The 24,521-nt window shown below is 43.8% G+C and overlaps 1 protein-coding gene across 1 annotated transcript in view; it reads left to right on the forward strand.

Moving 5' to 3' along the window:
- The window catches only part of IL1RAPL2 (interleukin 1 receptor accessory protein like 2), a gene marked incomplete at its 3' end in the record, with an annotated part of 258,654 nt that overhangs the window by 228,522 nt on the left and 5,611 nt on the right, over positions 1 to 24,521 (forward strand). The window contains exons 7-10 of the mRNA XM_083372225.1: positions 14,329 to 14,458; positions 16,234 to 16,379; positions 19,780 to 19,923; positions 20,954 to 21,124. Coding sequence (XP_083228351.1) covers positions 14,329 to 14,458; positions 16,234 to 16,379; positions 19,780 to 19,923; positions 20,954 to 21,124 — 591 coding nt within the window. The remainder of the gene's footprint in view (positions 1 to 14,328; positions 14,459 to 16,233; positions 16,380 to 19,779; positions 19,924 to 20,953; positions 21,125 to 24,521) is intronic.

A 24,521-nucleotide genomic window follows, 5' to 3' on the forward strand; every position in this document is an offset into this window, starting at 1 on the left:
TTCCCACACCTGCTGTCTACGGCTTGGCACCGAACGCAATCTGCATGCCACTTTCTGAGATGTAATCACTGTGTCACCTCATTGAGCGCTTAATCTCTGAGAAAGTTAACTTTCTTTGGGCAAGCTGAAGTGCATCAGCAGGATTCTTCCCAGCCTATCCCCCCAGGTGCTTGTTAGACCTTCTGTTCTTACTGCACACAGTTCCAAAGGGGAGGGGAGGAAGCGAGACTCTGCTGGGAACCCTTCAGATGCCACGTGGTGGCGTTTTCTTATGATTGTCGCAGCAAACACACCCCGGCCAGGTCACCAACATTCAGGCCCTTGGTGACTGGCATGAATTTACAACAATTGCAGCTTTCAGAGGTTATTTGATCACCATTCACAACCTTAAATTTGTGTATACATGTATGGGTTATGGAAACAACTGGAGGATTTCTTAGATGTTGGCCAACAGCATCGATTGGAACTGTGAAACGTAGAGATTTTTCTGAACTTCTGATTGTTTGTGCTGATCGTTGTGCGAAATGAAACATGAAAATATTGCTTGCTGGAAATTTACACACCGACTGGGCATTTTGTCTCTGTACGTCTGAGACCCGAACCCACTGATGTGTGGTGCTGATGGACAGGTGCCTTCCATTCCATCTTGGTCCTGGTTTTTGTTGTGCCAGAATGTTGCTTGTCCAAAGTTCCCAAAACTCCTTCCCAACTGGCACTGAGACCTTGATCATACGCAGAGTTTCAAGCTGCCAGCTGCTCTGACTATGAAGAGGAAACATCTAAAAGAGCTGTGGTCTCTCTTGATGGAGACAACCATCACCGTATGGAACAGCTGGTGCGCTGAAGAGCAACTAAGATGATTAAGGGACCAGAGGCTAAAACATACAAAGAAGGTTGCAGGAATTGGATATGTCTAGGTTAATTAAAAGAAGAACATGATAGCAGTGGTCCAATATCTAAGAGGCTGCCACAAAGAAGAGGGGGTCAACCAGAAGGCAGGAGAAGAAGCGACGGATGGAAACTAATCCAGGAGAGAAGCAACCTAGAACTAAGGATAAACTTCCTGACAGTGAGAACAATTAATCAGTGGAACAGCTTGCCTCCAGAAGTTGTGGGTGCTCCAATACTGGAGGCTTTTAAGAAAGGATTGGGCAACCATTTGTCTGAAGTGGTATAGGGTCTCCTCTTGAAAGAGGGTTCGACTAGAAGACCTCCAAGGTCCCTTCCAACACTGTTATCCTGTTATTCTGACTCAGATACGCAGTTCTACCCTCTCCTCTCGCTGTTTCTTCCAAAATGACTTTCTATATTGTTCCTAGGGCAGGGGTAGGCAACCTCGGCTCTTTTATGACTCATGGACTTCAACTCCCAGAATTCCTGAGCCAGCATGGCTGGCTCAGGAATTCTGGGAGTTGAAGTCCATGAGTCATAAAAGAGCCGAGGTTGCCTACCCCTGTCCTAGGGAGAAGAGAGAAGGCCACTTGTGCTTTGTGAATCAACACAAGGCCTAGGTGTCTTTTTACAATGAGGAGAAATTGTACACCACCCACAATGTCTGGGACAATTTCCAAAAGGCTTTTGTTAAGCATGCAGATGTCTCTCCTCAGACAGTGACAGTTCCTGATTCAGAAGCTAATAGAAAGAAGCAGAAATAGCACAATCTGGTATTAACCTTAAGCCAGGGGAAGAACTGCAGATGTTTGCTATCTCTACGGGCTTGGCCCATTAGGACAGTCATCTCTGAAATTACTTGGCATTTTCCAACTGGGAGCCACCAATAAGTGCCTGGGGAAAGCCGGATGATGGTTAGTTGGTAAGAAAGCTTGTGCTTGCTCTTCGAGACAGAGAGAGATTTAGTGGTGGGGAAGCTAGCGTCAGCTCCGTCCTCTTTGGGGCAATTTTCCATCCACCCACCCATTTTGCAATTTTAATCATGCACATCTCTGAGGTTACAAATGTCCCCAGTCAAAATAGGATATTATAATCCTGGCCCTATGTGGTGTGGTGTATATGTTCATTTTCATTTATTTACTTGTAAAAAAAACCCTTTATTATTATTTTTGGAAATAACTCAAGGCGGCGAACATATCCAACCCGTCGTCTTCCTCCTATTTTCCCCCCACAACAAGAACCCTATGAGGCGGACTGGGCTGAGAGAATGGCCCAAAGCCATCCAGCTGGTTTTCATGCCTAAGGTGGAACTAGAACTCCCCAACACCTGGTGATTGGCTCAAAGTCACCCAGCTGGCTTTCATAACTAAGGTGGGACTAGAACTCACCGTCTCCTGATGATTGGCTCAAAGTCACCCAGCTGGCTTTCATACTAAGGTGGGACTAGAACTCACCGTCTCCTGATGATTGGCTCAAAGTCACCCAGCTGGCTTTCATAACTAAGGTGGGACTAGAACTCACCGTCTCCTGATGATTGGCTCAAAGTCACCCAGCTGGCTTTCATACTAAGGTGGGACTAGAACTCACCGTCTCCTGGTGATTGTCTCAAAGTCACCCAGCCAGCTTTCACAGTCTTTCTAGCCTGGTGCCTTAAGCACTAGACCAAACTGTATCTCAGTCTTTTCTTGAGTAAAAAAGATTTATTTGCTCTTTTTAAAGAAGCTTTCACTAAGGGCAGCTTCTGGAGCAGAATGCGGTCAGTTGCTGAGTCCCAAATTCATATGAATAACTATGAAGACAAACACTAAGATAATACTGATAATATTGAATTAGAAAAGAAACATCTACGCAGAGTGTCTACAATGCAATTCATCACCCCAAGCCAAAGAAGTCTAACAAAGTTCAAAACAATCTTTATATGAAGCCAATAGGGGTTTGTGGATTTTTTTTTGTTTCAGGTAATATGTTAATTTAATTATTTTTGTCATGTCTCATATTTTCCTGAGCCATTCATCCATCGAGGAAATCAATGAACTTCATCACTGCCAGGCAATAATTAATTTTTGCTGTAAGAATTAAATTCATCAGTGGTATCATGTAGCAATAAGGACTCCAGAGTTAGAATACACGTGCTCAGTTATGTCATTATCTGTAAGTACAGATAATCCTTCCAATTCGGTTCCTGGAATTTTGCTGAACTATTATTAGCCGGGTTAGGAAAAAAAATTGATTTGGAACTCCCATTGTAATAACGAAACTGTAATCTCCTAACTGCTCCTTGGAAGCCCAGAAGCCCTCCAAAATTTTTGAGAAGTGGTTTGCCATTACTTCCTTCCTAGGGCTGAGAGAAAGTGACTGGCCCAAGGTCACCCAGTTGGGTCTATGCCTAAGGCAAGACTAGAACTCAAAATTTTCTAGAGATTGGCCCAAAGTCTCTCAGCCAGCTTTCATGCTAAGACAGGACTAGAACTCACCGTCTCCTGGTGATTGGCCCAAAGTCACCCAGCCACTTTCCATGCTAGGTCAGGATTAGAATTCAAAGTCTCCTGGTGACAGGCCCAAAGTCACCCAGTCAGCTTTCGTGCTCAGGTGGGACTAGAACTCACCGTCTCCCAGTTTCTAGCCTGATGCCTTAACCACAATACCAGACTGGTTCTAGACCTAGGGGGATTAGTGGTTTAAAGAAACTGTGATAGTTAAACGGCAGATCCGTTGCTTGCGTGCATAAATTCCCAAGTTCAACCCCGAACACTTCCAGATTGGTGTGAGAAAGCCCTGACTAAAATCGTGGCAAGCTATTGCTTGAGAATTTTGTTCAATTTTGCAAGATGCACGCGCCTTTTATATCCCCAGAGCATTAAAGAGAGCCAGTTCACGTGCAAGAAGGCAATTCATTACAATCAGATCCCTGTACAGAGGCAGCAGTTTTCAAGGAGAAAAAGACTGGTAACGTGGCGTTAGGGCTTAAACGTTTCTTATATGAGCTTTTTAAAAAATGAACATTTAAAAAAAAAATCCTGCGGCTAGTGACAAAACAATTCAAAAGTGAGGTTATTCCTTATTCCTCAATTTAACCAAGGCCGTTTCCCCACACTTACAGTTATCTACTCTCAGTCTCTCTCTTGAAAAAAGCAAGCTACTAGGACTAATAAAAACAGAGTTATAACAGAAGCAAAATTGTATGTTGATATTTTTTCTGCTTTATTTTGAGAGAATAAGATCTGTCCCTTCTATTCTTTCTCCTTCCTTCCTTCCTTCCTTCCTTCCTTCCTTCCCTCCCTCCCTCCCTCCCTTTCTCCTCCATCTTCTCTTTGTCCTCCCTCCCTCCCTCCTTCTTCTCTTTCTCCTCCCTCCTCTATGCTTCTCTTTGTCCTCCCTCCCTCCTTCCTTCCTTCTTCTCTTTCTCCTCCCTCCCTCCTTTCTTCTTCTCTTTTTCCTCCCTCCCTCCCTCCCTCCCTCTCTCCTCTTGTGGGTTCTAAAGCCATCAATTTTGCAGAAAAGAAGTTATAAATGTGTATCTTAGCCTCTGAACATGAGAAAGGTCCGGGCAACTCAACTTGGAGCAGACAGCAGAAGAGAACGTAGGATGGTGTCTTGGTACATTTAAATAATTCTCAGACTGGGGGCGTAATGCTTTACAAAAGCAACTCAGAACATATCCATGCAGTGCAAAAGCCCAACTCTGTCTGTTTACAAATAAAACCAGGAGATGTCACGACAGATTGAAGACGGTTAAAAGATGACAGATGACAAAGACGTTCATCTTGCTGATCCATCTTTTCGATACTTCTCCAAAACAAGCTTTGTCTCTGAGCACTGAAAGAAGCAAGGCGTCGCCTTTAAAGCAGGAGAAGAATCCGGACTGAACAGCAGTTGAAAATGACTCAATTTTCCATTTGAATCATACTGACCAATGGGGGGAGGGGAGGGAACTCTACCTGTGGTGTCATTAGTAAAGGTAAAGGTTCCCCCGCACATGCGTGCTAGTCGTTTCCGACTCTAGGGGGAGGTGCTCATCTCCGTTTCAAAGCCGAAGAGCCAGCGCTTGTCCGAGGTCGTCTCCGTGGTCATGTGGCCAGCATGACTAGACGCCAAAGGCGCATGGAGCGCTGTTACCTTCCCACCGTAGTGGTCCCTATTTTTCTACTTGCATTTTTACGTGCTTTCGAACTGCTAGGTTGGCAGAAGCTGGGACGAGTAACAGGCGCTCACTCTGCTACGCGGCACTCGGGATTCGACCCGCCAAACTGCCGACCTTCTGATCGAAAAGCTCAGCGTCCTAACCCATTGAGCCACCGCGTCCCTTGTGGTGTCATTACCTGCAGCTTTATGCATTTTAAAGATCTCCGGTTCCAAACTGGCTTCTAGATTGACTCCGGCATGCATTTAAGCCTTTCCTGCAGTAGGGCCTTTTGATAACCCTCGTCTAAGCCTGTTTCTGCCACGCCATTCACATGTATGTTGGGCCCATCGCTCTTGTTCATCAGGGTCCAGCCTGCGCATTTGATACCAATGAAAAAGAGATGTGAGTGTGAATAACAGAATAGTAGGGTTCAAAGGGATCTCGGAGGTCTTCTAGTCCAGCCCCTTGCTCAGGCAGGAAACCCTATACCATTTCAGCCAAATTGCTGTCCAGTCTTTTCTTAAAAACTTCCAGTGTTGGAGCATCCACAACTTCTGGAGGCAAGTTGTTCCACTGATGAATTGTTCTAACTGTCAGGAATTTTCTCCTTAGTTCTTGGTTGCTTCTCTCCTTGATTAGTTTCCATCTGTTGCTTCTTGTCCTGCCTTCAAGAGCTTTGGAAAATAGATTGGTTCCTTCGTCTTCGTAGGAGCCCCTCAAATTGGGTCTTCTTCCTGCAGAGAATAAGGTGAATTCCATCTTCCCAGACCAGCAGCCTTCTCTTGGGAACAAACCGATAAGACTCCAGGGCACCTAGGGAGGGGGCAGTCTTTTTGCCGGCTGCGTAGTGGCTCCAGGCTAACTCTATGCTTGAGTCCTCCTCCATGCCAGACTGGACGCTTCCCAACACATCCATCGCTGCAAGCCAAGTATCTATGCAATTGTGCCAGCAGCTTCCCATGTTTTTTTAATAGCTGCATTAAAAATCTGTTAAGTGGAGAGCACCTGTTAATCAAGCAAACATTTATTCCCCATTGATTAATCTACCCGAAGCATCAGCCAAATTTTGTAGCTCTGATTATTGCAGTCTTCAGGATAAAGACACACGTCTGGGGTATAAAATGTCTCCCGTTCATGTGCAGGGCTGGGGAAAGTCTCCAATTCTGCAGAGGTGCCAGCAGAATTGGATGTAAATAATCCAGAGGAGATTCTATGAAAGCAGAAGGCAGAACAAAATAACGTGGCAAGATTCTGAGCCTTCCAAGCTCCTATCTCAAGTTTTCACAATGCTGCCCTGGCCAAAAAACAAAATACTGGCACGGTAGCGTGGCAGATCCAGAATGGGGTGGCCAGAAGAGGCCTTACGGGTAACAACTAAAACAAGCACACTAGCATTGTTGTCACTAGCGTTGTTTAGTTAACAACACTAAAATTGGAAGCAAGGGCAAACGGACCTTTAAAAATGCGAGTCTCCAAAAATTGGGTTGTGTTTTTTTTTCTCTTTCTTTTTTCAAGGAAACTATTATATATATAAAAAATTCTGCTTGGTCTTAAAGGCAAGCCCTATTTTAAACAAAACGGGGGGGGTGACTTTTTTGTCTCCTGCCTGTGCACTGCAAAGTGATTGCAGCCCTTCTTTTGGGGGGAAGGAAGGATGGGACCCCCTTCTTCTCCCCCCCCCAGGTGTTTGCTTCAGACTCTGAGAGTTGCTGCCTTCATTTCTGGATTTATTCCAGAGCCTAAAACATCCATATCTGCCCCTCCCAGTTCGTTGGGAAGGACTGGATAGGTGGACAAAAATGCCAAAACCCAGCCTGAACATCTGGCTGACTGTGCAATCAACCAACACCACGGTCTAACTTTCCTCTGCTCCAAAAAATATTCTCTGCCCTGGAACATTCCACTGAAAATATTGTATTTCCAAATGCAAATTAATGAAACAAAGGGGCTAGATTCACGCTGTCATGTGCTAATAAAGCCAGCTTAACATGAAAGGGACTTATTTATCCCTCTGCCTTCCGGCCTTATTGAATCAGTTTTAACTGCACTTCAGAATATTTCTACTCAACGGCTCTTATTTCTCCCTTGAGTTCAAGCACACACTATTGTTGCAAAGCAAGCCACTAAAAATGAGTTTGCATTTCAAACATCACACGAGCCAGCGTACTGCAAAACGAGCTTTTGGCTGCTCGAATGACAAAAGGCGAAACTGTCAGGGTATAAAGGGGATTAATTTACAAAGCTGTACATTTGCTTGCGTATGATTATCATTCCCCACAAAGCCGTTTTTTTTTTAATGGTAAGAAAAGGATGTGTGCAGAAGCATTCGGCAAAGGAAAGGAAATGCGGAATAACTAGGATGAGGCTGTCCTCTTTTAACCTCTACCATTTGGTAACATAGGTCTGAAAGGGACTTTGTGCATTCTTGGTCCTTTTTGCTTAAAGCAGGGGTGGAAAACTATGGCCCTTTTATGGCTTGTGGACAACAACTGCCAGAATGGCCGGCTCAGGAATTCTGGGAAATGAAGTCCACAAGTCACAAAAGGCACCATAGTTTTCCACCTCGGAACCAGAATTAGAATAGAGCTGGAGGGGACCTTGGAGGTCTTCTAGTCAAACCCCTTGCTCAAGCAGGAGGCCCTATTCAATTTCAGACAAATGGCTTTCCAGTCTCTTTTCAAAAGCCTCCAGTGATGGAGCAGTCACAACTTCTGGAGGCAAGGAGTTCCACTGGTTAACTGTTCTCACTGTCAGGAAAATAAAATAAAGTAGTTAGCTTCAACTCTGCACCTGTGGGTCTACCTGTTTGTCCCCACGGGAAGGCTGCTCATCTGGGAAGATTCCTGTATTATAGGCAGAATGAAATAAAGTAGTTAGCTTCAACTCTGCACATGTGGGTTCAGATGTTTACACTTGAGCTGGTATTACATAAACCATCTGCAGTCATTCTTTCTGTGTGAATCTTACCGAGGGGAACCAGAAGCCAATTGCAAGCTCAACTTCAACTGCCGCTCCATGGCAATGTTCTCATGATATGCCAACCCATGGGTGGTCTAATTTTGAATAAACCATCTTTGGTTTGATTGACTTGGCCCAGTGTCTCAAACAAGCAAGCCAGACAGTTTCCTTAAGGCATTATGTGAACCTGGTCAACATGTAGATTATGGTCACCCATCTACATAGACAGATCCAGGATGTTCACCAAGGCCCTCCAACCCTTTCTGTCACCCACACCATGGAGTTGCAATGGAGAAGAAAAGAGATTTTAGAAAAGCACTGAGTCAAGATGCAATCCATAGGAACTCGGTGCTTTGCTTCGAGTCAAAAGGTTCGTTCTGAGATTGCAAGGGCACCCTCTGGCGTTAGGTATCTGCTCCTGTTTCGTACACAGAGAGGATTTGTTTAGCAGAAGGTGTAGAAGCATCAGCAACACACAATAAGAAGCCACTGCAAAACTAACAATGAGAAGAAAACTAGTTCTACTTCTTGAAATTGGACAGGAAAGGGATGGGAGAAGAATAGAAATAGAAATAGGAATAGAAATAGGAATAAGAATAGGAATAGGAATAGGAATAGGAATAGGAATAGGAATAGAGTAGTGTAGAGTAGAATAAAATAGAATAGAGTAGAGTAGAGTAGAGTAGAGTAGAGTAGAGTAGAGTAGAGTAGAGTAGAGTAGAGTAGAGTAGAGTAGAGTAGAATAACAGAGTTGGAAGGGACCTTGGAGGTCTTCTAGTCCAACCCCCCGATCAGGCAGGAAACCTTATACCATTTCAAATGAATTGACTGAAGGATTCAATGAAGTCAACCCTCTATTGATTGGATATAGGATGACTCTGCAGGATAGAGACAAATGAGGTTTGATGACTTCTGAATTACAAACCTTTTCTTAAAAGAACACCTTTTGCTCCAATCTGGCGACAAGGGTTCTGATTTGTTTGGGTTTCCTTGCTTGCATTTTATGGTTGTAATTTGAAGTTGTCCTTTCTAGCTAAAACCCTGGGGCACAGTTGCCCACCAACAACTTGGGCAGAGTCACTTTCACCTCTTTTCACGGGTACCTCAAAGGAGTTCCTGAGCACAGAATCCAAAAATTCATAAGAGGGTGAACGATCCCAATACTTCAGCCTAAATGAAATAGCCACGTTCTCCAGATCTGGGTGGAGAACATTTAGAGTTCCTAACACCAGAGGAGTAGCAACGCAGGCATTGCAAAGCACATGTAGCTCGAGCGGGGAGGAGGAAATGACACACCCATTCAAACCAAAGCACTTCTCCTAGCTGGAGAGAAGGATAACAAGTTAAGGCAAGTGTATGCCGCGTGTGGTGTCACCTGGCCAGTGAGCACATTTAACCTAGCCTGAGGGATGCATTGACTCTCTTTGCTGCTCCACAGTCCTTTCTCAGATTCAAGAGGCTAAGCAATGCTTTCAGGTCCAAACCACAGGTAGTTACACCTTCAGGTTATTGGTAGGAACAGCACTTGCCTATCCTGGTGTGCTTGAAAGCATTGATGGCCCGCCAGGAGAGAAGAAATGAAATGAAAATTTAATGTAAGATGCTTCAGGTGAACTTCAGTGCCAAAGCACAAAAAATTATTAGAATCCGGTAAGCATCTTGCATGCCTTGTGCCCTTTTTAACTTTCATGCACGTGGTATAAACCCTTGCAGAGGGCTCAACATTAACCAGCCACTCTTGTTCCTTGAAGACTTCCTATCCAACAAGCTTCTTCAGTTCTTTAAGGAAAAACAAAGGAAGTTCCAGTTGCTTCTTGAAAAAGCAACTTTGGGACAACCGTGACCTGGATGACTGAGAATCTCCCATAGGCATGCAACGGGACTTTTTGGGGTGGTGGGGTGATGGCTGGGTTCCCCTCCTTTGAAAATTATTTGCTTCTCATCCAGAAGCTGCCTCAGTTCTGTTGTTATTGAACCTTAGCAATAACTGAGCTACAGATCATTTCAAACAGAGTCTTTGGCCTGTTGAAGGAAAAGTCTTCATCATGGGTCAGTCCAAGCTGGGAATGAACAACATGGTGACGGCTTTAGAAAGAAGATTGCAGTTTATTGAAGAGGAGAGCCAGACAGGAAGATGGCTCTGGAAGAAAAGAGTGAGCACATGTAGGGAGTGGGTTTTTATACCCTCTGGAGCCTTTTGTTTGGAGTTGTACCTGTGGCATGAACTTTGACCTGAGTCTGAGTGTGCCCTTTGGCATCTCTGGGTTAATCCTATTATGTCCTGTCTTAGAATTTGGGTGGGGCATGTAGATTTTAGGTGTCTTTGTCTTCCGAAGCTTCTAACTGGGGCCCTCCAACCTTCTTGGATTATTTACATCTGCCTTTCTACAGAGCTGGTTTCTGCTTGGGAGAGGGAGACTTGGGGCTAAAGAAAAACTGGGCATGCTTTTCTGCCTCTTTAAGATCCTTTGAGGAAATATATTTTTCTGCCCTTTTAATATTTCCTTTTCAGGGGGTGCGGGGGCTGGCTTCCCATAGGCCTTTACAAAGTCGCCAATGGAAACTAGGAGAGATTTGCTGCATCTAGAATTTTGCTATTAAATCGGGAGGGGAAGAATGGAGACCATCTGAATATTGCCTCCTTTTCCCCACTTTTCCCACTTGTCTTGCAAGACGCATTGACCCGCACCGTTGCAAAACTGGCTCCGAGTCACCTCTGAAGCCCACATAGTCGTTCCAGCTAGCTTGTGGGTGACTTGTGATTTTTATCAGTTGTGCAATAAATAGCTATGATCAACAGAATGAAAGCAAAGGGTGCAGGTCTGTGCTAAAGAAGTTATCTGGAGTTTCAACCAGCAGAAAGATTAACTTTCGTGTCCCAAGGTGATCCCTTTTTAAAGTGGATAATGCATGATATCCCAACATTCCGTTCAGCTCTGCTTGGCTTCCAACTCCTGGGAATATCTTAAAAATGTTCATTCTTTCTGGTCCTTCTCAAAGGCTCTTGGGCTAACTTTGTAAGGGCCAAAGGCGAGGCTGATCTGCGATGGAGTTGCCGTCCACATCCCAGAGGCCCTTGATGCTTAATTAGATCAGCCAGGAGAGGCTGAAGAGATTGAAAGCAAAGTAATTAAAAACGAGATGACTGGAGGACTTTTCGCTAATACACAATGCAGTTAAACCGCATCGGAAGCCTTGGACACCTTGACATTCCAGAAGCCTGGATGGAGAACTTAAAGAGAGGCGGCATGTTCAGTTTTCAAATTATCCTAATGGGATGCAGTGGTGTGCTATGTATGTGTTTGATTTCTTCTTCATCTTGGTGAGATTCTAAGTAAAGCAATTCTTTTGGAGGTCCTCTTCTTTCCGTGCGTGAATGGCCAAGGCCATATCTGGTCCATCTCATCTGAAGCCCAAGGCATTCCTCAACAGATAGGAAGGTCATTCCATGCCAATGGATGGCAGGGATGACAAGGACATTCCCAGCCGTGACAGAAAAAAACGGGACAGTTGGAGGCAGAAATTAAAATTCTCCCTTTTCACATAATTCTCTGTTGGATTGACCCCCGCTGGTGCAAGTTTCAGCAGGGGGCAGCCTTGCCTGGATTCAGAAGCTCAACAGGATTGTGTCTATTTGGGTAGTCCTCAGCTTACAATCAGTCTCTTAGCAGCCATTCAAAGTTAAAACAGCACCAGACAAAAAGTGATTTAAGGCCGATCCTTGCACTTATGATTATTGCAATTTCCCCGCAGTCACGCATTGTCTGTCTGAAAGGCTCACACCCACCATGGCTATCTTTCTGGGGATGGATAAATAGTTCCATTATGTTAGGCATTTCACCAGGGTTTCAAAGTCCCAAAGATATGCCCTGGGCCAAGAAGAGAAGTGACTTTGACTCCCATCAAATGATGGCTTACACAACGATCATAGGCATCAATCAGGAGATGCCATGTTCTCAGAACTTCTCACGGCCAGGTAGAGTCAGAGGTATGTCCATTTTAAATCCGCGGTGGAAAGGGAGGGAGGGAAGGAAGAAGGAAGGAAGGAAGGAAGGAAGGAAGGAAGGAAGGAAGGAAGGAAGGAAGGAAGGAAGGAAGGAAGATTAGGGAGGGAGGGAGATGAAGGAAGGAAGGAAGGAAGATTAGGGAAGGGAGGGAGGGAGGAAAGAAGGAAGGAAGGAAGGAAGGAAGGAAGGAAGGAAGGAAGGAAGGAAGGAAAATTATGACAGGAGGGAAGGGAGGGAAGGAAGGAGGGAGGGAGGGAGGGAGGGAGGAGGCAAGGAAGAAAAGAAGGAAGGAAATAAATATGGATAAGAGGAAACTATTTTCCCCTTAAATTCAGTTTCAAATAGCAATTTAAGGAAGGGAAATTTGAGCTCCATGGTGCAAGCTTGTCTTCTTAATGTACAGACCGAAGTGTGCCTACTGTGCTTCGGTTTTTCATTTTTATTTTTTTTATATATATATATACGTACATGCAATATCTCCGTCTCTCTCCGTGTGTGTTTGTTATCCCTTCTAACCATGTGAATCTCTTCAGGAAATTTGCTTAGCATTTATAGAAATTAGATGTCTCTCTGGAGTATTTTTCATTTCCTCTCGGTTATTTATTTATGTCGTTCCAAAGAGGAATCTTGCTGGGTCCTTGAATAGAAAACACGGCCCCCGACCAGCTGTTCAGCCAGGACTGGGAGCCCAGCAGGGCCGGCCACGGGAAGGGCAGACGCTGTTTTGTTCTGATTGACTAAATCTCTTTAAACAAGTTTGAAAAACCCTTTCTCACACCTTGGTAAGTGCCGGTTCCTATTCAAGTCAAAAGAAGCGCCACACGCTTAGGCGCCTAGGCAGATCTTTATGGAAATAGGCAACGTAAAGTCCCCGACTTACAACACTGCAAACTTACACTGAGAAAAGTGACTTTTAGGACTCTTGCAGCATCCCCACGGTCACGCGAGCAAAATTCAGACGCTCGGCAACTGACTCGTGTTGATGACGGTCGCACTGTCCCAGTTGCGTGCGATTTCCCCTTTGGCGACCTTCTGACAAGCAAAGTCAACGGGGAATCCAAGTTCAGTTAACAAGAGGGTTACTAATTTAGCAAATCCAGTGACTGACTGAACAACTGTGGGTGGGTGCCGTCTCTGGTTGGCTGCGCGAGCGATTTGGATCCTGAGGGGGTTCGCAGGCAGATTGTAAGTTGATGTGTCTGTGGATGGGATTGTTGTTGATACTCTATGGCACCGAAGGAAGTTGGAAGTCCGATGCCTTTCCTCCCCCCCCCTTTTTTGTGTCTTACCTCACTTCTCTTACTCCCTTTTCCCTATCCCCATCTTTCCCGCTATTTGCTTCGTATTTCGATTGTATCGTATATTATAAGCTAATGAAACTTTGCAGAAAAAGAAAAAAAAAGGTTTTGCTTGTGGAGGGCCAGGCTTCGGCGAACTCACGAGCGTGGCATGGCCGATGACTTTGGTGTTGCTTCAATCGACGGGCACCAGAGGGCAGGACAAGAAACAATGGATGGAAACTCATCAAGGAGAGAAGCAACCTGGAACGGAGGAAAAACATCCTGACAGGGAGGACAATTAACCAGTGGAACAACCTGCCTCCAGAAGTTGTGGGTTCTCCATCACTGGAGGTTTTTTTATTAAGAGACTGGACAGCCGGTTGTCTGAGATAGTAAAGGGTCTCCTGCTCGAGTAGAGGGCTGGACTAGAAGACCTCCAAGGTCCCTTCCAGCTCTATTCTATTCTATTCTATTCTATTCTATTCTATTCTATTCTATTCTATTCTATTCTATTCTATTCTATTCTATTCTATTCTATTCTATTCTTTTCTATTCTATTCTTCCCATAATTCTACTCTACTCTACTCTACTCTACTCCATTCCATTTCATTCCATATTTTCTATTCTATTCCATTTCATATTTTCTATTCTATTCTATTCTATTCTATTCTATTCTATTCTATTCTATTCTATTCTATTCTATTCTATTCTATTCTATTCTATTCTATTCTATTCTATTCTATTCATTTTTTGCACTGAGAGAGCGCCCCGATCAGGGCTGGGAGAAACTGCTAGCCAAAACTTTGGAGATTTCTTTTTTGTCAAAGCTGGCCTAGTTGACATGAAGAGATCAAGACTTTTTCAACTGGGGAGCATGTCCCACTATTTCCACATAACAAATTCACTTGCTACAGCTCACTCTGTTTATTCCCAATGAGATGGTCCTTCGGGGCGCTCTCTCTTAGTGAAAAATACATCCAAGCTATAAATTTTAAGAAGCAAACTGATGGTTGCTGTGCTCTCTTGCCACAAAGCATCACTGTCATTTTTCTCCTGTGTTGCTTTCCAGGTCAGCCCCTCAACGTTGTTTGCAAAGCTTTTTTCGGCTTCAGCGGTGAGTCAGGCCCGATGATCTACTGGACACGAGGGGAGAAATTTATCGAAGAACTGGAAAATCACATTAAAGAAGGTGAAATCAGGTACAGAATTCCCCACCTCATAATTTAGAAAAGCAACTTTTATTTCCAAAAGTTGGACTGAACAAGCCTGTTTTGTTACGAATTGCAAATGATTTCTTTGTCCGGAAGCTGATTTGTGCTTTGAACAGTTAATCCTGGTGGCTTTTGAAGGGGGGGGAATCCACCTAGGCAAAAAGGCAGAACCTATTTGTGTTCCCAAATTATATTCATTTAACTAACAGAGGAAAATATTTACTTACTCTCCAAAGAAGAAAGTTCAGGGTTGTTTTTTTTAAAAAAAAAAACTTTGTTGGTCTCTATATTTTTGATGAAGTCAATGCAAGCTTTTTATTTTAGAGTTTAATTATTTGGGGAGAAATCTAGCCTTTTATGATTAATGGAATGTGTCACCTCACTCTTGCAAAACCTCAGTTGAAGTTTTCAGGGACTTGTGTAGCGTTTAGACTAAAACTACACTGAAATGGCATAAATCTGAAACAATGCTTGAAAAACAGATTCGAATTTTGGCTCTCGTTGTCCAAAATATGGATTGCTGCCTGGGAGAGAAATGAAATGCCTGTGACCTTTGAACTCTTGGCCATCGCCTCCTTTAGCAAAGTTGTCCACAGGACAAGGTAGCAAATTCTATCAGGCTTGGTGATTAGTTGGTACCTGAGAAGACTCCGTGGTTTAATGGCATGGGAGAATGACATTGGGAGGAAAAGCCACAGTCTCATCAGCCTCCAAAAAACCAACAAAGACATGCTGAAGTTCTTCTAAGCAGTTTCCTTTATGCTTCCTCACCTATAGACAAAGATCTTGCCAAACTAAAGCAGACCACTTACACCATGAAACACGTCCTCTGGGAACTCTTAGGGAGGAGTTGTCTTCACCCTCTTTCTCCCACACAAGCTGTCGAAACTATGTTATCTCTTGATCCTCCGGAATGCAGCCCCTCCCTCCTGGGAACCCAGGGACGACATTTCATCACACCCTAGACAACTGTCATGTCAGAGGCATCTCAACTCATAGAAGGAAAAGGGGGCATGGGAAGCATGTCAGGAGGCACCCTCCCTAGTTTTCAGGAAAGTAAAAGTAAAGGAGGTGGGAAGTGTTTTCAGACATGCAAGTTCTGTTAACTGTCATCTTAACAACGAAGATCGCGGTTGGTGCTCCTTGTCTGGACTACCTTGAAGGACCGACAGCCAACTTGCAAGTTTCGAAGCGTCCCGTAGGTGCTTTTTTCCCCAAAAGGCAACTGGGCTTTCTTGGGGGTATTTGTTTTGGCGGGGGAATGTTTTGCTGCGCATCCAAGAAGGTTCTTCACTTCTAACGCAGAAGCTTCTTGGATGAGAAGTGACACATTTTCGAAGGGGCAAAAAAAACAAACCAAGAAAGTCCACTTGCCTTTTGGAAAAGCGTGACCTGGATGACTGAAAATCCCCATAGACACGTCTCAAAGTCCTTCTCTCGAAGTGCTTTCATCGTTAGAGTGGTTGACGAATATCTTTCATTCAATAGGAATCCCTGTGATGAATCTTTACTGCCGTGTTCCAAGAGCTCCTAGCGCTCACCTAATTTGGGCAGTGGGAAGGCAAGACGGCGGTAGAAGATGGCCGTGGCCTTTGGGGTGCACCAGCGTTCCACGTCTGTAGATACATTACTGGAGCCTGGAGCATCACGCAGAGGAAGGTTGTTAGAACCAGATCCCTGGAGATTACTGAGTCTTTGTGAAGGGATCCCATTTATCTTTGGCCTGCTGAAAAATCCACCAGTGTTTTTCCGCTTTCTTTCAGGCTCCTCAAAGAGCACCTTGGAGAAAAAATTGTGGCGTTAACATTAATCTTTGACATTGTGAAAGAAGCAGACCTGGCCAATTACACGTGCCACGTCGAAAACAGAAATGGGAAGAAACAGGCGAGCATCGTTCTGAGGAAACGAGGTATTTTTCTTCCCCCTTTTTCCATTCCCATCTCTGTCAGCGCGGCTATGAGTTCTGAAGAGATGAAGGGGGCTATTTTCCCATCCTGAAAATATATGTGTATTATATTCCTTCCAGAATGGAATGGGCTGAGAAATGAAATCGCTCTTGTGTATCAGTGAGATTTAGTTATTCTGCTGGTGTCCTATACCCACTTTTCAAGAATTTTGGAGCTACAGTGTCTGTTCTTGCTGATCATTTGCAATGGCAGTTGAGGGTGCCCGTGAGAAATCTTTCAAGCAAGATATGAAAATTTTTATTTTTATTTTATTTTAATTCCATTTATATCCCGCCCTTCTCCGGAGACTCAGGGCGGCTTACAAGCTTAGCAGTAGCCTTCATTCTATGTATATGCCTGCTTATTAGGGCTTTCACACACACCCCAAGCGGCATTATTACAAAGTCAGCTTAATTGCCCCCAACAATCTGGGTCCGAATGGTGCCAAAGGTTCCTCTGCAGGCCCTTAAAGACACAGGGACAAAAATGTGGACCCTTGTTTGTTTCTACTGAAATGACAAAGTGGGCACCCAAAGTCTTGCATGTGCCTAAGGCACTCCTTGGTTGATGTTGGACAAGAGGCAGACCCTGGAGACGGAGTCAAGAGAGGACTAAGCCTAGAATCATTACATGCTCACCTGAAGGCAGGACAAGAAGCAACGGATGGAAACTAATCAAAGAGAGAAGCAACCTAGAACTAAGGAGAAACTTCCTGACAGTGAATGGTTCGTCCATTCACACATGCATTTTGAAAAGACTGAGAATTTTATTTTTATTTTTTATTTTAATTGGATGGTGTTGCAGATTGATTAAGTTTTACTAGCTGGACCAAATAGTTGCTTCTGAAGGCTTACTCGGGACAGGAGCTTTCTCATCCTTCTTTGCTACTTTAGTTCTAAAGTTCAGTCAATTTTGACTGAATTCACACAATATCCTAAGCCATAAAGTAGCTTGTTTTGGCATAATGGATGGCTTGACTTTGCTCGCTGTTTGCCGTCAGTCAAGTATTGGAAGCTGGAGGTCAGTTGTAAGATGGGTGGCTTTATAAATGTATCAATAAACAAAACAAATTAGAGAGTCTTTTACAAGCTACTGTTAAACCGTGGCTGAGTGCAATATGCAAAGCGGATCACCAAAGAGAAATGGTGTGTGTGTGTGTGTGTGTGTGTGTGTTTCCCAATGTTTCCAAATTAATCCTTTCTATTAAACTCAAGGGTTGGATATGTTACTTCCCACCATAGATTTTTTTTTCTTAGTATCTTTTACAGTCTTTTGTTACTGTTTTTTTCCCCCCTTCAACCAACCAGCCTGGTCAATTTATAAAAATGATTTTTCTGCCACTTCCATGCTGTCTGAACATGCTTTCTTTCTCGGGGAACACGCTGAGTGCAAAATCACAGTCTCGTTTAGGTTTTTAGATTTTGTTCAATCCATACGAGGAAATTGGTTTGACTGTTGGTAGACAGGAAAATAAGAAGGAGTGCTTGGAATTAACGACATGTTAGCATGCAAACACATGTCCTGGATTGAGCCCAGGAGTTGCATGAAAATTAATTTATGGAGGGAAAATTTACACCGGAGAAACTGTGGCAGGATGCAAAGGGATATTTAACTCTTTCCTTCGTCAACTCTTTGCCGAGCCGATTCTCCTTGGGTCCCCTGCACAGTTCCCGACTCAGATGTACAGCAGGCCTCTTATGGATGCTTTGCCTGTAATGCAGAAAAGAGGGGAGAGAAAGGCAGTGTGGTGAAAATCAACAAAAGATTAATCAACAGAACCTCTTAGAAGAAGAAGAATTATTGACATTTGGTTCAAGAATTTTCTGCTCCTGACCAACCAGATCTTGCAGCTTGAGAAGACCGACGACATGAGGAGGGATCCTTCAACACATTCGGTGGAGAATTTGGGGTTTGTTTCCTGAAGACAAGTGGGTGGGGAAGGAGGCACCACCTCACCAATCCTAAACATTGGAGGCTCAACACAATGTCTGTTGTGTACTGTAAAACATTGGAAGTATTGGTGGCTTACAAATCTTGGTTGCCTACTCCTTCTGTAGAAGCAGAGACTTCAGCCAGTTGCTAGACTGTGATTAGAGAGAACCACTGGGCTGGACAAAGAGAGACACATTCTGAATCAAATTTGTCAGTAAAGATGGCTGATACACCTTCACAGAGCGGGAGGTTAAAGTCATATCTGCTGGAAGCACATTCCATATCTTAACCATGGCTTCTCTGACATCATCCAGGGATTCCAAGAAGCTTTCAGATCAGAAAAATAGGCACCAGGTTGAATCTCTTTCTAGCTGAATCTCTTTCTTCTAAACACCCCCTTTGTTGACCTGAAGGTGCACCTTATTCCACGATATTTGGAAGGAAAGAAGCCAGTGAATTCCAGCCATAAATTGCAGGACCCAAAAAGCTTTCAAGAAGAAAAGTTGACCGTGAACCTCAACAGCTGCCTGCCTGTGTAAAGTTCAAAATGATGTTGATGATATATAAACCCATCATGCCATCTAAGTTTGAGAAGTGTTATATTTCCCTTTTTATTCTTGATAGTGCCTGAGTTTTATGCCTTTCACATTGCTTATTTATCATGGCAATAAATATCTGTACTGGGATGGAGTATAAATTAATGTATCTTTTCGATGTCTCATAGTTTTCTTGTGCTTTCTTTAATGGGGAGGGGGATGAATTGGGAAGCAAGGTTAAGAATGCCCTGGTTATGATGCTGGATCTCAAACAATATGTTAATGAGTGTGTCCCATTGGCATAAGTTATGCTTATCATGAATCATATTGACAGTTGGGTGCTGGAAGCAAGAAGTCGGCTAAATTGGGGGAGTGGGGTTGAGAACATTTTCATAATCCCCTTTTCTGCTCCACGGGGGAGTTTTGAAAAGCATTTCATGACACCATTACCGTTGGGTCTACTCTACTCTTGGCAATTTTTCAAAGGGACTCAAAAGAGTGTGAAAATAATTTGGGAGGGTGGCAAGAGAGACTTCGGAAGACCTGAAGAAGCTTCTTGGATGAGATGGGAAATATTTTGAAAGGGAAAAACCAAGAAAGTCCAGTTGCTCCATGGAAGAAAGCACCTCTGGAACAACCATGACTTGGATGATTGAGAATTTCCTTAGACCTTCTTTTGAGTCAAGTTTGACTCTTGGCAACTTTGTGGATATATTCATAGACTTCGTGTTGGAACAGTTGGCCATTGTCTTCGTCTGAGGTTTTCTTTTCAGTTTCCCAAGCTTGGAATTCCCTGGTACTCTGATCCAAATCTCAACCATGCCTAATCTTAACTTCTGAGTCCAGAAAAGATCAGCTAAGTCCATTTTCTAACTTATTTCTTGTCTTATTCTAGATCTGATCTCCAGAATTGAACTTGCTGGAGGTTTGGGAGCTATATTTCTCTTATTGGTTATACTTGTAACCATCTATAAGTGCTACAACATAGAGCTGATGCTATGCTACAGACAGATGTTTGGAGGCGACGAAACCATGGATGGTGAGTAGATTTCTAAATACCTAATACAAATACATCTATAATCAAATGTCCATAATATGGATCAGCCGCTGAAAGCATAATCTGAAATAAGAGAAACTGCTAGCCCAGTTCTCCCAAGGAGAAAAGGAACGTTGCACCTTTCCCAAATCTCATCATACACAGTCAGATATCCCTCATGCAAATTAAGGGAATTGCCATAAATCAAAGAACATGAAAGAACAAGCCAGATTCCAATTGGCTCTTTAATCTTTCTGAAGTCTTTGGTGCTGTCTGAGCTTGGTGGTTTTCTTGCAGATGTTTTGTTGCCCATCTAGGTAACTTCAGTGCTAGTGAGCGTGGGCTTTGCTCCCTGTTTAAGATCAAGACATATCGCCTCCAGCAGTCAACATCCAGGGAAGCAAGGATTAACACCAGACAAACTATCAAGCTGAGAACAATAGCCTAATCGAGTAACTACCAAGAAGAAACATCACACCACCAGTAATGTTGGTGTAGCCAGCTACTGTATATAAACAGGGAGCAAATCCCATAGCTTTAGTCCGGCAAGATTCTGTCCATTAGGCATAAGCAAATAACTGGACTTGAGTGGATCTTGCTGTGTGGTTCTTTGGGCTTGGGCCTGACATCTTGAGCCACCAAAGCAAAAGAAGAAAAAAGGAGGGGGGATTTTAATGTCCTAGTGAATATTTTGCAGATAGAATTCTATTTCATCGTTCCTAAATTTTATTTATCTCCACCTTTTTTAAATGGTGCAGTTCAAGAATAATACATATTGGGATTCTTAAGTGGGTTGTCCGCCAATTACTCGTGTACCATCCCTTTTTTTTTTAGCAAAGTGGCTGAATTATATACCTAGACTACTCGGGTGTATCCCTGGTTTTGCCTCCCAGATACTCTATAAATCAGTGTTTAAGAAACACTGCTTGACCCAGAATTATCAATTACAGTTGGGAATGTACACATGCACAAATTGCTTTAATGGTGGGGAGATCCTCTCTTCTCTTCCCAAGCTCTGTGGTTTTATTTGCAGACAACAAAGAATATGACGCCTATCTATCGTATACAAAAGTCGATCCCGACACATTAGATCGTGACAACCGGGAGGAAGAACAATTTGTCCTTGAAATCTTGCCAGATGTTCTGGAGAAGCAATATGGATATAAGCTCTTCATTCCTGACCGAGACCTGATCCCTACTGGGAGTAAGTACTGATCCACTTGAGGCAACTTCCTGATGCTGCTAAGAAAGTGCTTCCTTCTTAAGTGTCTCCCATCCTCCCCCCCCCCACATTTATAGCAAGGTACTTCACAAAAGCAATAAAGAACTGAGAACACTAAACGGTCCGTTTAAACTCAGAGTCCAGAAGAGCCATTTTGTAAAGAAGGGCATTCAGGAAAAGACAGTGATTGGATTCACACAGCATCCTGAACTCTGTTTGTTTGGGGCTTAGGTGGAACTCTGTCACCGTAGGATGTCGATTGTAATTTGTGTCTCCTTTGGCTGTCAGGCCAGTCACCGTCAGCAGTGGAATGTAGGAATGACCTTGGGGAAAGGAGAGAAGAGATATTCTCCGTAGGAAATCATCAGAGGAAAGAGGCAGGAATCCTCCGTGGCTAAACAGTCACAGGAAGAAGCTAAGGAAGGAGCAGCCCTAATTGATCAGATGGTTAAAAGTGGTGATGGGAAATTTGTACTTTAAGGATGGTTAAGATCACTGCCAACCGCCCCCCCCCCCGGTGAACCAGACAGGAAGGACAACCAGATGAGCTAAATCTACTTTACTGTAAGTCTACCTTAACAGAATCTTGCAAGTTTTAAAGAACTAATCTCTGGTCAGTTAGGCTGGGTCCTTCCTACGTTTCTGCAGGAGATGAGCAAGTTGAGCTGGAAAGCGGAGTTAAATGTGTCATCAGTTTGGAATCATTGTGCAGTCACAAGAGACCCAAGTCCAGCTTCTCCACCCCACCCCCCTGAATTCTATTAACTCAGAGGTCCCCAAGGTTTTGGGCACCAGGGACCAGTTACATGGAGAGAGGTTTTTCCAGGGAGCGAAGTGGGCGTGGTTTTGTGTGCTGCCTGCATCCTGCAGATGGGGCTTTCCTTGTTTGTGTGGACCGGTTGCTGGGATGCCGCGGCCCAGTACTGGTCCACAGGCCAGGGGGTGGGGACCCCTGTATTAACCCTTATCTAGCACCTATTTAGCTTTGACCATTAGTTGACCAGATTCTTATGTATCGGAGCAACAATAAACTCTTTTCTGTTTTGAACTTAGTATATGCTCCTGGTTATTTGCACCTGACAGTTTGTTCCTCTCACCATTTAGCCACTGGGGGCTCCTGCCTCTCTTCTCTGATTGTTTCCTAGGCTGCCTCTTTTCCCTTCAATTCCCAAGGTCATTCCTACATTGCAGTAAAAGCCTTGTCGCTCAGGCCAACCCACTTCATGGGATTGTTGTCATGGACAAAACAGGAGGCTTTGAGTAGCCCAAATGGGCATAAGCCTCCTCCTCAAGGCTCCAAATAAGCAGACATAAGAAAGTCACTTTCTCTTAAGTCTTGAAAAATACACATAGGATACAATTTTGGGGTATATTTTTTGCCTTCTTTTATTTCTTCAAAAACCATATTGTTGGTTCATCTGCACTAGGACCCGTCTTCCTGCCTGCAAATACTCAGATGTTCCAACAGATTGATATAAAGAAATGTTGAGAATATGGATAGTAAAATATCTCTGTTGTAAAGCATGGCCTTTTGGTTTTTATATTGTAAAAAAAATAAAGTCTCCTCTTAGCATCTTAAGGATGCAAGCGCATGACTCTAACCATAGCATCACTAGGTTTATGGCTTGCTTGAGCCTGATTTATTAATTGGCTAGATTCACACATTGAATAAACCCCTAGAGCACATTTACAAACCCCTAGTAGGGCTAAAGACTAAGCCAGGGGTAGGCAACCTTGGCTCTTTTATGACTCGTGGACTTCAACTCCCAGAATTCCTGAGCCAGCAGCTGGCTCAGGAATTCTGGGAGTTGAAGTCCACGAGTCATAAAAGAGCCAAGATTGCCTACCCCTGGACTAAGCCAAACCCAACGAGTCACCTTTTGGATTTGCCCGACGTGTAAAACACACTGCTTGATTGCAAACACACAGGGCCAGATCAGTCTGTTAATATTTTCAGGGGGGGGGGGTTTGCTGCACTATAGTTCCACATGTAGTCATCAACAAATCAAAATTAAAGCAAATAATCAGGTACAACTACACACCGCATACAGCTGTTAGGAGCTGTGTGGGGAGGGTGGTTTAATTTCATGCACAGCTGCTGTTGCTCCGAGCTTGGTTTCAAAAGAAGGGAGCAGAATCAAAGTCTTTTTAAGTCCATACAGGAAGAGGGAAGAGAACAAATGGCTTTAGATGAATCAGCTTCCTCACAGGTGCTTCCAAAGTCAGGATTGCATTTTCTTTCTCTGCCCATCTGCCACTCAGACGTGCCAGCAAAAAATCTTCATCATCGTAATTTCAGAGAGTCATTAAGCATCATCAAAATAATGTGCAGTGCTACCTGGCACGTTGGCTTTTTTAAAATATACATATATATATATTGCAGCACGGCATAATGCTGTCTGCATTCTTCCTTTCTTCCTTCCTTTCTTTCCTGCCTTGCAAAACTGAAATGATTCAGATCTTTCGAACAGATTTGACGCTTTCATGCAGAAGATTAAGGAATGCTTAATCATCCGTTAATGATGATGGTGCAGAATATAAATGGGAACCGGTTTCGTTCAAAGTCGGCTCTGGCCTTGTAACTCTCAGAAGCCCAAGGATCTGGCATGGAGAGCCAACTTGGAATGCTTCTGAGATGCTCACTCCATTGTTCACATTAAAGGCATCTTTGATCAGCTGTAACCCGGAGCAGTTAAACAAGACGGTATTCTCAGAGGAAATACATCTCTTAAAGCCAGAGAATGTGGGCTTTAATCATAGAATAGAGCTATCAGGGGTTATTTTTGCTCGGCTTACTAGACTGTTCTTAGTGGCCCCAGGAGCTTGTCACCACAGGAGAAGAGTGAAGAACTTAGGAACTTCCTAGGTTGAGAGTATTAGGCTAGTATTTTGCATGGTTTATTGGCAGGGTGATGTTTTGGGCTCACAGGCTTAAGGCAAAAATTCCACACGGTCAAAGGGCAGCTGTAGAATTGGCTATTTTTTTGAGACATTCTGGATGGCAGGTTTCTTGGCGGTTTTGGAACCAGGCGACACGGTTAGAACAAATGAAGAAGCCAGGAAGACTGTGGTTGAGTGTCCACATTTAGGCTAAATGATGGTTTATCCACAACTGCTTGTTGAATAAACTGCAGGGCTTGGTTTCACACATTTTGCCCCAAAATATGCTCACAAAAGCCTGCTAAACCCCATTATGACATGATGTACAGCAGCGGTCCCCAACCTTTGTGGCTTGGTGGCCCAGCTGGGAGGAGGAGATGGGAACTGGACCGCATGAGCAGAAGACTGATGCACACATATGTGGGCACATGGAGCTCAACTTGCATGAGTGGCATGTGCACACCAGACCGACGCTCACGTGACCCAGTTCCAAATAGAC

This window comes from Vipera ursinii (assembly GCF_947247035.1).
Source record: "Vipera ursinii genome assembly, chromosome: 12".
Taxonomy (NCBI): Eukaryota; Metazoa; Chordata; class Lepidosauria; order Squamata; family Viperidae; genus Vipera; species Vipera ursinii.